The sequence below is a fragment of the Danio rerio genome, chromosome 1 (genome assembly GCF_052040795.2).
Source record: "Danio rerio strain M-AB ecotype USA chromosome 1, GRCz13ab, whole genome shotgun sequence".
NCBI classification, from domain to species: domain Eukaryota; kingdom Metazoa; phylum Chordata; class Actinopteri; order Cypriniformes; family Danionidae; genus Danio; species Danio rerio.
Window position 1 is genome coordinate 40,970,266 of NC_141021.1, and position 12,377 is coordinate 40,982,642.

The 12,377-nt window shown below is 35.0% G+C and overlaps 2 protein-coding genes across 7 annotated transcripts in view; both read right to left on the reverse strand.

Annotated features, from left to right (window-relative positions):
• The window catches only part of LOC147846951 (E3 SUMO-protein ligase ZBED1-like), a 56,046-nt gene that overhangs the window by 24,651 nt on the left and 19,018 nt on the right, over positions 1-12,377 (reverse strand). The gene's annotated exons all lie outside the window — the stretch shown is intronic.
• The window catches only part of gpm6ab (glycoprotein M6Ab), a 107,585-nt gene continuing 97,211 nt past the window's right edge, over positions 2,004-12,377 (reverse strand). For 2 of the 6 annotated variants that reach the window (XM_087235496.1, XM_087235495.1), the window contains exons 5-7: positions 10,285-10,361; positions 8,391-8,456; positions 2,004-4,183 (exon numbers count right to left, since the gene is read on the reverse strand). In XM_087235496.1, the coding sequence (XP_087091622.1) occupies positions 4,031-4,183; positions 8,391-8,456; positions 10,285-10,361 (296 nt within the window). In that variant the 3' untranslated portion in view covers positions 2,004-4,030. 6 annotated transcript variants of the gene reach the window in all.

The window sequence follows — 12,377 nt, forward strand, 5'->3', positions numbered from 1 at the left end:
ATCTAATTTTGGCTTAGTTTTATTATTTTAAACCATTTTGTAGTGTTTCAGAACCACTGGCTTAAAGAATATTGGCCTTTTCTCAATTTTGCAGTTCTTTCATAATTATTGTCAAGTTAGTTTTAAAGGAAAGACTGAAAGTGTACGGTTACATTAAAATTCACTTGTTCTCAGAATTGTTCCCTTTAAACATCAGTGATGGGAAAAAATACATTAAAATGTATTTTAAAATAGAATACCAAATACCTCGGTTTTATGTGTATCAAAATAAGCACACAAATGTATCAAAATAAAATGCTGAATTTTTGTGTTTTGAAAATACTACAAAATACTTAAACAAAGGAGCATGACATTTCTTCACAAACCTTCTATCAGCAGGCATATCTGATCAATCTCTTCAGCATTTAACTGACTTAGTGATGTTAACAATGATTAATAACAACTCTGAGCAAGTTTAAGTCAGCCTCTCTGCTAACTCATTCAAGTGTATTTCTGTACCTGAGGAGGTATTCAGACACTTTTGTTTCTCTTTTATTTTGGTATAAATGCTGTATAAATTTCATACAAAAAAAAAAATCCTGTCTTGAAGATGATCTCTTTAATCACTGTAAAAACCATGTAATGCAGATAATGAGTTGGAACATATCTCTTTGTTGTGTTTACATCTATTGCATGGCCAGCAAAATTAACTCCATCTCTTAAGTCTTTTATTTTAAAAGGGTGATATATTTCATCCATAAATTCATTCATTCATTCATTCATTCATTTTATTTTTGCCTTAGTCCCTTTATTAATCCGGGGTCGCCACAGCAGAATTAACTGCCAACTTATCCAGCACGTTTTTACACAACCGATTCCCTTCCAACCGCAACCCATCTCCGTAAAACAACCATACAGCGACCTTCTTGCTGTGAGGTGACAGCTCTGCGCCACTGAGTCTCCTCATTCATTCATAGATTTTTTTTTCCTTCGGCTTGGTCACTTATTAATCAGAGGTCAACACAGCAGAATGAACTGCCAACTATTCCAGTATATTGTCACACAGCGCATGCCCTTCCGGCTGCAACCCAGTACTGGGAAACACCCAAACACACACACACTCATGCACTACAACCAATTTAGTTCATTCAATTCACCTATACCGCACAGAAACACCAACTGGCCCAGCTGGAACTCAAACCAGCAACCTTCTTGCTGTGAGGTGACAGTGATAACGAATGAGCTACCGTGCCGCTAGGGTGATATATGAAGAGGTTATTTAATTCATTATTTTTATTTTATTATTATTAATTTAAATTGTTGTCTGCATTTTTTGTCTTATTTTCTTGGCATGGTCATAAGTAATTCATCTAAAACTACTATTATTTCTGCAGTATACTCACTCTCCAAAGAGTTTTTTTTTTTTAGTTCTTCCTTAACTGGAAGTCACAGTTTAACTCCTTAATGAACACCAGTACACAATCTTTAGGTATTTTTTTATGATTATTTCTAAACTTCCTCTGCATTTTCAAATCTATTCATGCCATTTGTCAGTTATTTTCTTTATGTGTGTAGCATAATTTCCATCCATTCTCCAAGCATTGACCACCTTCTTCTACAATTTTCTGTTCTGATCTTAAGCCTAGGCAAATAACTTCCACCAAGCACCAATCAGAGCTTGCATTTTTATAACATCATCATGTAGACTTCTTATAAAGTATTTTACAGTATTTAAAAAATACAAGACACTGAAGTATTTTGATACAAAATATTAACCCCTTTTCATCATCCCTATTAAATACAAATTACAGAATACTATTTAGTATTTAAAATACGTATTTGAAATACATGTATCATAAATACTGCCTATCCCTGGTAAGCATGATATACTGTCAGTATTTCCTTGTGTTTTTAGAAAAAAAAAGTCAAATTTATGAGAAAATATGAATGATTATTAGGCTGACCACACAATCGAGCACAAACTGTTGCAAACACACAATAAATGAACAAGTCAAACTCAAAAGTTATTAACAAGTACACAAGTGTCTTTATTTACGCAAGCAAGTTTGTTCCTACAGATTGAAAAGAAAAGAAAAAGCCACTGTCAAGCTGTTGGCACATTTATGTACAAAACCAGTTAATTTTACTGCCTGCTACAAAGCATTCTCAGCGAAAGTACAAAAAAGAAAAAGAAAAGAACTAGTACAGTATGTGGATAAAGCTGAAAGCAATGTCGGGGTAATACTGGATACGCAACATCATAACAAGTATAGGATTAAGACATGGTTCGGAAAAATCATCACAAACTAGAAAGGACAGAACTCAAACACTACAACCTAATAAGATATTTAGCTTAATATCGTTAGCGTAGCAACTGTAAATACTGCACATTTAGAAAAAAATGTATATAGTTGACCCCAGCAAGACAGTCAGAAGTGTAAAAATCAAAATAAAGGATTCATTTTTTTTTTTCCTTTTTCAGTTAGTTAAAACTATTACCATTAGATGCATACCCATGCCACAAATAACAACTAGATTTACGGTTTTGACCTAATACAAGTTTCTTTTGTGGTTTTTAAAAAAAGCTGCATGACTATTAAGAGACTCAGCGCTGATTCCAAATGCACTTACACCAAAAAACTCACGATGGTCCATAAGTGCACAAAACGAGCTTGTTTTTGTAGATTTTTTTTTTCTTTTTTGAGACACTGACAAAAGTACTTTACTGCAAAAGTAGGGCAACTCAAGTCTGCAAGACCGAGCCAAAACACTGACTTAGAGTAATACATGCTTGTACAACCACATCCATCAAGTCCTCATTCAAAACACGTTTGAATGTTACATAAACACCACGTTAATTCAACCTTCCACAGTGTTTGGCAAAGTCGTTGCGATCAACTTTTCCATTTAGATTTATACTTCTCTGATATGAACGACGATCTCAAGAATATCACCTACTGTAACACTGACTGCCGAGTTGTGAAATTGACATGAAATGTGTATACATTTAAAGAGAGAGAGAGATAAATATATACAGTACAGATCAGAGGAATGACTAAAGAACTGTTTGATTTCTTGCATTTAAAAAGTTAAAGCTAAAACTAAGCAATAAAACACCTGAAAATGTTATTTGCATGTGAGAGTATGGCTTGCGATGAATGAGAGGAAATCATATATTCATAGAGTCTCCCAAGGCAAATCCTGCTTGACCAATCTAGCTGATTTAAAACATTCTTTCAACGTTCCTTCATTCCCAATCAGTCTCCGTCAAATGCTTACTAAGCACCAGTGTCACACTTTCCATTAATACTGCGCACAGCTAGCGTATACAGTTAGGCCAAGCTACAGTATAGCAGTAAAAGTCACTTTAAGGTACTTTTTTTTTTTTTTAATCCCTGGCACTCTAAAGCTGAATTTGTCCAAAAACAAAGAATCTGTACATTGTTTGTGCTGTTGCTGCTGTTAAGTTGTGGCAGCTTGAGCGATTTTTGAACCTGTAAATCATAAGTTACAAGTTTGGTCACATTTTGGTTCATAGAAAATCTAAAGGAAAATCTAAATCTTGACTATTGTCAGGGTGAGCTTGCAGAATGTACTGTAAATCATCAGCGTGTAATACAAAAATGTGAAAAGTGTGCTGCTGTAATCCCTTTGGCTAAACCCCGACCCCCTAGTAAGACCCGATGAGACCTACAACTATGTGGTACAAAAAAAGCCACTCAACTCGGTGTGTTTATCAGGAGCAACAGAAAGGGGAGGTGTAGGAGAAATGAAATCGGACAGAGAAATTAAAAGGGGTAGTCAGAGACGTTGACATGGAGACGCAAACCACGTCCCTAGACCAACATTCTGGGTCACACCCGTACATAGCAAGTGTTACAGTTATTTACCTCCCCGTGCCATCCTATCCCTTACCCCTGGAAACCATGGAAATTAGCTTTTTATTTAAGTGTTGTTTATATATTTGTTTTCAGGGAAGGGGAAGGGCATGCTTGTGTATGTATGTATGTGTGTGTATACATATTTATACGTGTGCGCGCAAGCGCGTGCTTTATGTGTATGCGTTCAGGCGCTCTTTAGAGCGAGTAGAGTGGATATCATGAAGCTCCTGCTCCTCCTTGGACTTGATGTCCTCGTATTTCTGCATCCGGCAGGCGTCCTTCACGTAAGCCCAGTTAGCCGACAGCACCATCAGGTAGTGCACCTAAAGCAACACAAGTGGTTAGAGGGGTGGGTTAGTGTTAGTGCTCTTTATACCAAAAGAAGAGGTCAAAAGATTACTCGGGAGTCAACTTAGAGGGAATTTAGTGTTCCGGTTTTGGAGTTCAAGTCAAGATAATGTGGCAACCAGTTCCAACTGAATAAAACAAGCCATGTTAGTTCATTCCTGCATGTTAACGTTTGTAACTGCGGAGTTAACTTGGGGCGACGCAGCTTTATTAGGGTGGGAAGGAATCGGAGGAGGGGAGATTGAAACCATATTGCAAAATGGAATGGCATGGGTGTCTTTTAATCAAGCCAATTAAGGGACGTCATTGTAAAAGTGGCTGTCGTGGGCGATGGTGGAGGGGTCCTTGGTGGACAGAGAGTGTGTCGGGGTGTGGGGAGGGACGCTCCAGAAACACCCCGGAGCTGGCCTCAGAAACGCGTGCAGTACCTCCCTGCGTTCTTAGATGTCAGACTGGCGTGGTTATTGATGAGGACAGACACGGCCACCACCTATTATAATTCCCAGATCATTGAAAAAGAGAAGGGAAGAAGGTTAACTGCTGCGCTCTGTCAACCCAATTCATGTACCTATAACTTATCTCTGATGACCCTGTCATATATGACACATCTTACAGCGCACACTATTTAGCAAGTTTATCCTGATTGGTCAACTTCAGATAAATCAACAAACTGACTTTGAAATTAAAGCAGACAGCTCTCAAGTTGTTGTACATGTTTAAAAATGATTGGGAACTTATAAGCCTCTCTGCTTAACTCGTAAGATCTAATCTCAATTCATGACCATATGAGTGTTAAAGATTTCCACACAATTTCTCTCAATGGGAAAAAAAATTGTGATATTCTGACCATCAAAATTCAAACATGTATGCCTTAAGGGAGGTTTCACAACTCCTGACAAGCTTGGTTCAAGCTTCTAGCATAGAGAATTTGCAACAATTTAAAACAAGCCACTACAGTATTCAACCATTTTTCTGTCATTATCAACAGTGATAAATAGTGTCCACTCCGATGAGGCCAACAGCCATTTGAAAGTTGTCCAGATAAATGAAATCTGGGACTGGACCAGGCAATCTAACCTACAGTGTGAAAGCACCCTAAATTTCTGTAATCCGTAGCACAGTCTAAATTAAAGTCACATGCATGAATAAGTTGGACAGGCCAGTTTTTGTTGTTGTTTTTGTTGTTTAAGTGATGCAGAAATGACGTAATGATGCACAGAACAAGCTGTTGTTGCTGAATCATTGGTGTTGTAAATGACTGTAATGTAATCTGAAACTGTGCCTCGGCTCATCGTCTGTCTTTGGCATGTGGACTTTACAGTTCGATTTTGAGAATTTTGCACTGCCTACTTTGTTTCCTTTCCAGCTGTAAAACAACAGCCCCAGTTGGTATTGACACCTTGTGGACAAACTAAGTAGTGCAAAAAGAATTCAAAGCATATGTGCAAGCTGTAGGAGTATTTTCTTGAAGAAATTTGCATCACATTCACTGCACACAGACAATGTCAATGCATTAAAACTTATGTGTATTTAGGGCTTTAGTTATTCAGGGCAATATTGCTTCTGACTTTTGTTTTGGGTGCTAAATATTTGTTACTTGTGGGTGGTTACATTTTTTTTAACTAAATGTAACTTCCCTTTTCCTATGAAGGGCTAAAAACTAAATATCATTGATAGCTGTGGGCTGAAGATAAATATATCAAAAAATAATTTACAGTAAAGTTGCCATGGATAATTTCCTAATTCCTTTCATAATATTAAAAAATAAACTGAAAACATTACATTAAATCATCTTAACTAATGCAATATAACTTTTTTAATTATAATTTGTTGTGATAAAAACATAATCAATCACATTTATAACACAGTGGAGTTTAATGCTTATTACACTAGTCATGCAGAAGCTGCCTTTTGATTCGCTCACCAAAGTCTCTGCATAGTCCACTGTGTTGTATTTACATTTTAAACTAAATCTGATTTATTTTATACCATTTTAATTGAAACATTTAATCTCAGATAGCTTTTTTTGAAGCTTCATAATAAAACAAACAAATAAAAGGTTACATTAAATTTAAAATGACAATCTCTAAACCATTCTCATATGGGATGGTGAGCCAATTTAAAGGTGACCATGGGCCAACTTTGGCCCCCTATAGTTTGGGCACCTCTGGTCTAAAACAACAATGGTTGCAACAAATTCACACACAATAGGTGAAAGATGAAGTTTAGAATGACACGAGGCATTTGACACATAAGATTCAACAACAACAGCTTGTTTTGTGCATCATACCTAGAGCCAGACAGAATCTGTGGACATTTTTTGGCATTTCTGCAGAGAATTTTGTACAAAATCTACGGACTTATGTGGAATGATTTTAGGAGTATCATAACTAAAAACTTAATATATGAAATAAAATCCTACATTATTTACTTTAATTTAATGTTTACAATTCGAATCTAATTAGATCCACTTTTTTGGTAAACAAAGCAAGTCTCTTATATAATATATCAACTAAAAGACCGAAAATATTACTTAACAACTGTATTGTAAATAAATCATATGAACATTTTAATATTACTATTATTATATCATAATATTATTAGTGAAATTAATTGAAAAGCTGAATAAATATAAATGTACACACAAAGTAAATACAAAGACTCAATGATGGACTAAAAATCTGTGTATTTCTGCACGTACAGATTCCGTGTTGGCCTAGTAATTTCTTAAAATGCATCCACATCATTACACAAGTGTAAACATTTTCAGTTCAAACTTGATCAAGGGTTAGTTTACATGTAATATTGAATGACCCAGTGATGGTTAAACAACCCCTCACAATCAGAATAAAATTTGTATTTTAGATTACATACCCAGTCTGGGCTACTTGGCCCAATTACACATTGAGTTTTAGGGTCCTTGTAAACACCTGTGTTTACAGCAAACCTGATTGGTTCTTCTGGGTCTTAAAACCAATTTGGATGGCTACATTTAAATAGGTGTTTTATTAATTTATTTTATTGTACAAAATAAGTTTGAGAGCTTTGATAGAGAGGAAAGACTTACAAGCACTATTTACAGGTATTATTTCAAGCCTCTGATGAAATTTTCCTTTTACTGTATATATGTAAAAAACCTGCCAAACATTTCTGTGTGCAACGACAGATTGCCAAAATGATGACTAAATGTTCATATTCAAGCCGACTGTCTCTTTAAATTTGGATGACTCATAAATTACAGTATAATTTATGCATTTTCAGGACAAAAACTGGCACTTGCAGTTCCTTTGCAATGCCACAGTGGGGAACACGAACTCATTTCACTCAATTTCCAGTGCTTACCAATGGGTGGCATCATTGCAGCACAAATCAGCCAACCGCAAGTATGCAGCAATGTTCTCTGAAAGGTATGATGTAATTATATAATCAAAGAGCCCAAATTATGATCCAATTCTGTAGACTCTTTGTTTCTAAGTACTTAATGTCCAAGCTGTTTTCTCATTTGCAAACCACGTGGAATGCAATTAAATGGTAAAAATGGGGCCAGATTTTTGCCTTTCCAGAAAACAGATGCATTGTTGTGCGGTTCACACAAATACTGCAAGAAGCCTGTGCAAAAGACAAAAGCACAATACACTGAAAAATACTAAGCTAAGGCACAGTGTGTCGATTATATCAAATGAATTTCATGTTACCTTTCGACAGTGTCCTATATTAACCAGTGAGGACATATTTCTGTTGTTCAAACAGACGGCTAGAAAAGCTGCCTCATAGAAAATGGTGTCTCACAATCACTTATCGCTGTTCCCAACAAGCTTCTCTCCTTCCTTCCCTCTCCTCCTCTGTTTCCATGGCAACAACGTCCTGTATTTTCAATGAGCGGTGCTCTCCTTCTGTCTTTGCTCACTATTCCTGTAATTTTACAAGAGGCCTTGGACGTCTATTGCATTTAAGACAAGCCCACACATTCTTTGATACGCTGATTCTAAATAAGTCTATGATTTCCCTAACATACCACTGTAGGAGTGCTTAAATTTCACATCTTGCCGATGTCACTGGAATTGTGGGCTTTATTAAGCCCATAAATCAATCCGCGTTTCATTTTATTGCCCTAAAAGGAACTTTAGATTCAGGGAAAACTGATATGATGCAGTAAAGAAAGACGGCAGTGGAAAAGCTCACCATGGCGATAACCGCCGCTCCAGCCCCCGCAAGAGCGCAGACAAACAAGTGGAACGTCAGATCCAGCTGGAGAAAGAGACAAAAAAAGATTGTGAAGAGGAGAGAATGAGGATGGTTGTCTCTAGAAATCATCAAGCATACTGTAAAATTGCCATTTCAGTCTTTCTACGCTGTCAAATACAGTATGTAGAGTATGCAAAATAACACATACTATGAAACAAAGGTTAAAAAAATCAAATCTATTTTAAAACAATATCTACAGTGCTAATATTGGCACCCTTGGTGTGTAGGAGTAAAGAAAGCTGCAAAAATGTCCTTATTGTTAAATCTTTTCATTTTCAACATATTAAAACAAAATTCATCTTTAGAATAAACTTGCTTTAGAATAAACAACTGCAAACAGAGTACAGTTTTAATCCAAATATCTCTGCTAAAAAAAAAAAAAACTGCTTATACCAGCCTAGGCTGGTTGGCTGATTTTAGAGGGGTTTTGGCCATTTCCAGGCCAGACCATTACTTAGCTGGTTCCATTGATCAGCTAAGTCCAGGCTGGAAATGGCTGGAAACCTGCCTGAAATAGTCCAAAACCTATTTAAAACCAGACTGGTCAATCAGCTAAAACCAGCTGGTTTAAGCTGTTTTTTTAGCAGGGATATTTTTAAATATGGAAAGTTCATTTGCAAAAACTCTAAGTGTTTTCTTCCTAATATAAGCATTTTTTCTATGTCTTGATTCAATCATTTAACTTTGATGGCTAAGAATAGGTTATTTCCATCACTTTTACCAAGAAATAACTGAACATAAGCATAAGAGGCTGACAAAAATACCCATTGTAGAAGAAAATTTCAGATGACACTTGAGTTTTTTGCTTCTGAACTCTTTATATGTTTAATTATATGAGCTAAAATTATTAGCATACTCTATAGGACAAATATTTTTGAAGTATAATAATTTTTGCTCTGATATTTTCAGACAAGATGTCTGAAAGGGTTTCAAAAAGATAAAAAAAAAAAGTCTCAACCCTCATCCAAATCCAAACACAACATTTTTTCAGTGTTTTTTTCGTTTCTTTTTTGAGCAAAAGATTAAACATAAAAGACAAATAATTTACCCAACACCAATCCCTCTGGTACACCACAACTTACAGTATGTTCATAAAGTATATGTTTAGATTTCTATTTGACAATTTATAGACCATTTCAATGTGATCATTTCACTGGCCCATGAACATTTCCTGCTTATTATCAAACTATTTCTTAACTGAAACAAGAGGCAATTCAATCATAACTTAATGTTAAAACAGCTATCATACCATTATTTATAAACATGTGGTTCTTTTTATATTCTCGGATGCTATAGAAATTAAAAATGTAAAACAGGAAATGCATTGGGACCTTTGTTTTTGTTTAAATCCTTCAAAATGGTCTTTACAAATTCTTCCAGATTCTCCTGAGTGTAAAATGGCTCCAAACTTCAAGCTGCAGTGACGTTTATGTAAATTTATTGTGATATAATTTAATTACTCCAGAGCAGCACGTCAACAGTGACCTTTAACAGATAAATTCATGTTATAAATGCATGTAAATAATATTGTGAAAGCATGACAGTCCACTGGCTTAAAAATGAGTGCTCTTTAAAAGAAGCTGTTAGAGATTACAAACAAGTATCTATATGATTTACTATTATTAACTATTATATTTACTGTATATGGCGTCTCCACTGCCCTGGGTCAATTTTATACTTAAAAACATGGTAGATTTTACATTTTATTCATAATTTCTCTCTCTTACTGTATATGTCATAGCCTAGGTTGCAAACTGTAATGGCGGAATGCATTCAGATGAATACCATCAGTCAGAATAAAATAGGCTCTACTTCAGAACTGCCAACTGACCTCATTAGATTCACACATCTTCTTGAAGTTTTCATTATCGGCACACAGTCTTTTCTCTTCACCGATGGACACGATTCCTGCAATTGAAAATAAAAGTACGGTAAAGTAAAACAGCAGATTATTAGGGAGGTAATATGTCAATTCAAATGACAATTAGATATGTCAAAACCGTTTGGGGTACATTTAAAAGTGATTTTATACTGTTCCATAAAGGTTTCCTGTACCAGCGTGACATAATAATGGCTATTATAGTAGAAACAGAGATACACAACCTGACAAATTTCTTGTCACCTATTCAAGTTTTAGGAACAACAAATAATAACTTGACTTATAGTTGATCATTTGGTATCAAAAGTGGCTTATATGAAAGTCAAAGGCATCTAGATTACGCTTATTTTACCAAAATAAAAAATGATTATGCCTTGATTTTGAATTATTTAATTATGACAGGAAGGTCTGACTTTGCTGAAACAAAAGTCTTGTCAATTAACAGAAATAATGAACAATCTGGAATGGCAAGAAAGCATTCTTGCAGGACTCTGAGTTCATCAAGATTCTTTTAATTCATCTTCAATGCCTCCTCCATCTTACCCCTGACATGCTCAATAATATTCATGTCTGGTAACTGGGCTGTCCAATCCTGGAGCACCTTGACCTTCTATGCTTTCAGGAACTTCGATGTGGAGGCTGAAGTATGAGGAGCGCTATCCTGCTATAAAATTTGCCCTCTGCTGTAGTTTGTAATGTAATGCACATGACAAATGTCTTGATACCTCAGGCTGTTGATGTTGCCATCCGCTCTGCAGATCTCTTACATACGCCCATACTTAATATAACCCTAAACCATGGTTTTTCCTTCACCAAACTTGACTTATTTCCATGAGAATCTTGTGTCCATGTGGGTTCCAATAAGTCTTCTGCAGTATTTGTGATGGGATGCAGTTTAACAGATGATTCATCAAAAAAAAACTTTTCCAAATGATCAACTAGAAGTCAAGTTATTATTTGCTGCTCTTACAACTGGGATGGACGACAAGACTTTTGTCAAATAGTGTGTAATAAGTGTTGATATAGGTGCATAAATGTACTGTATTCTGCCAAATTTGCATCTTGTGGACAAAACAGACCATCTTAAGTAATTTAAAGATGCTGTGCTTCTTATCCAGTGTGCCACTGTCTTTAGGATATGGTTTTATTGTAAACAAATGAAGCATTGTGATCTACTTTGTTTTGAAGCTAGTTCTTTGTCTCTCCGAACTAAAAGCAATTCCAGTGTATAGCAATATCCAGTAAATATCTTTATTTTTTTTTTTACATTTTTGCTTTGAAGACGTTTCTTTGTAGACTAAAAACGTAATACTTTGTTCTCTATAATTTATCTTTATAATCTGGTATTCAATATTACATTTAGATATTGTTCCTGAATATATCTTGTTTAAAGTGTAATTAATTAAATTGAGCAGTACTGTCATATAGTACATACATACAGTAGATTCCAATAATAAACAAATGCACAAAAACTGCAATGCTGCTTAAAATGGAAAGATGAATTTGCAAAGCCGAAAAAAATAGGAAAAATGTAAGTCAAGAATAATTTTGGAATTGGATCGCGTCTCCCACGATTTGAATTTGATCATGACGCCCCTAAAGATTTGTCTTTTTAATGTTGCAATACTATTAATTAATGGCATTTGTACATGTCATAACAGTGCTTCCATCATTGGTGAAACCCATTGCTGTTCTGTAATGTGTAACAGGAGCATTTCATGATATCATAACAGGGTTTAAGCATGAATTCTCTTGGTAAGCTTTTAAGATGTGTTATTTTCTCTATTCTGGGAAATACATGAAGCTTGACATTCACTAGCTTATTCATTAAAACATAAAAATACTGCAACAAATTATACTGATTAAACCCACACACTTTAACTTGGAATACACCAAAATAAAAAAAGTCAAATTTTTGTGATCTTAGTAAACATTTGACCCGCAAAGGATTTAATGTTTAAAAGGATTTCTTAAAGAAAAAAAATATTTATTTATTTATTTATTTATTTATTTATTTATTTATTTATTTATTTATTTATTTATTT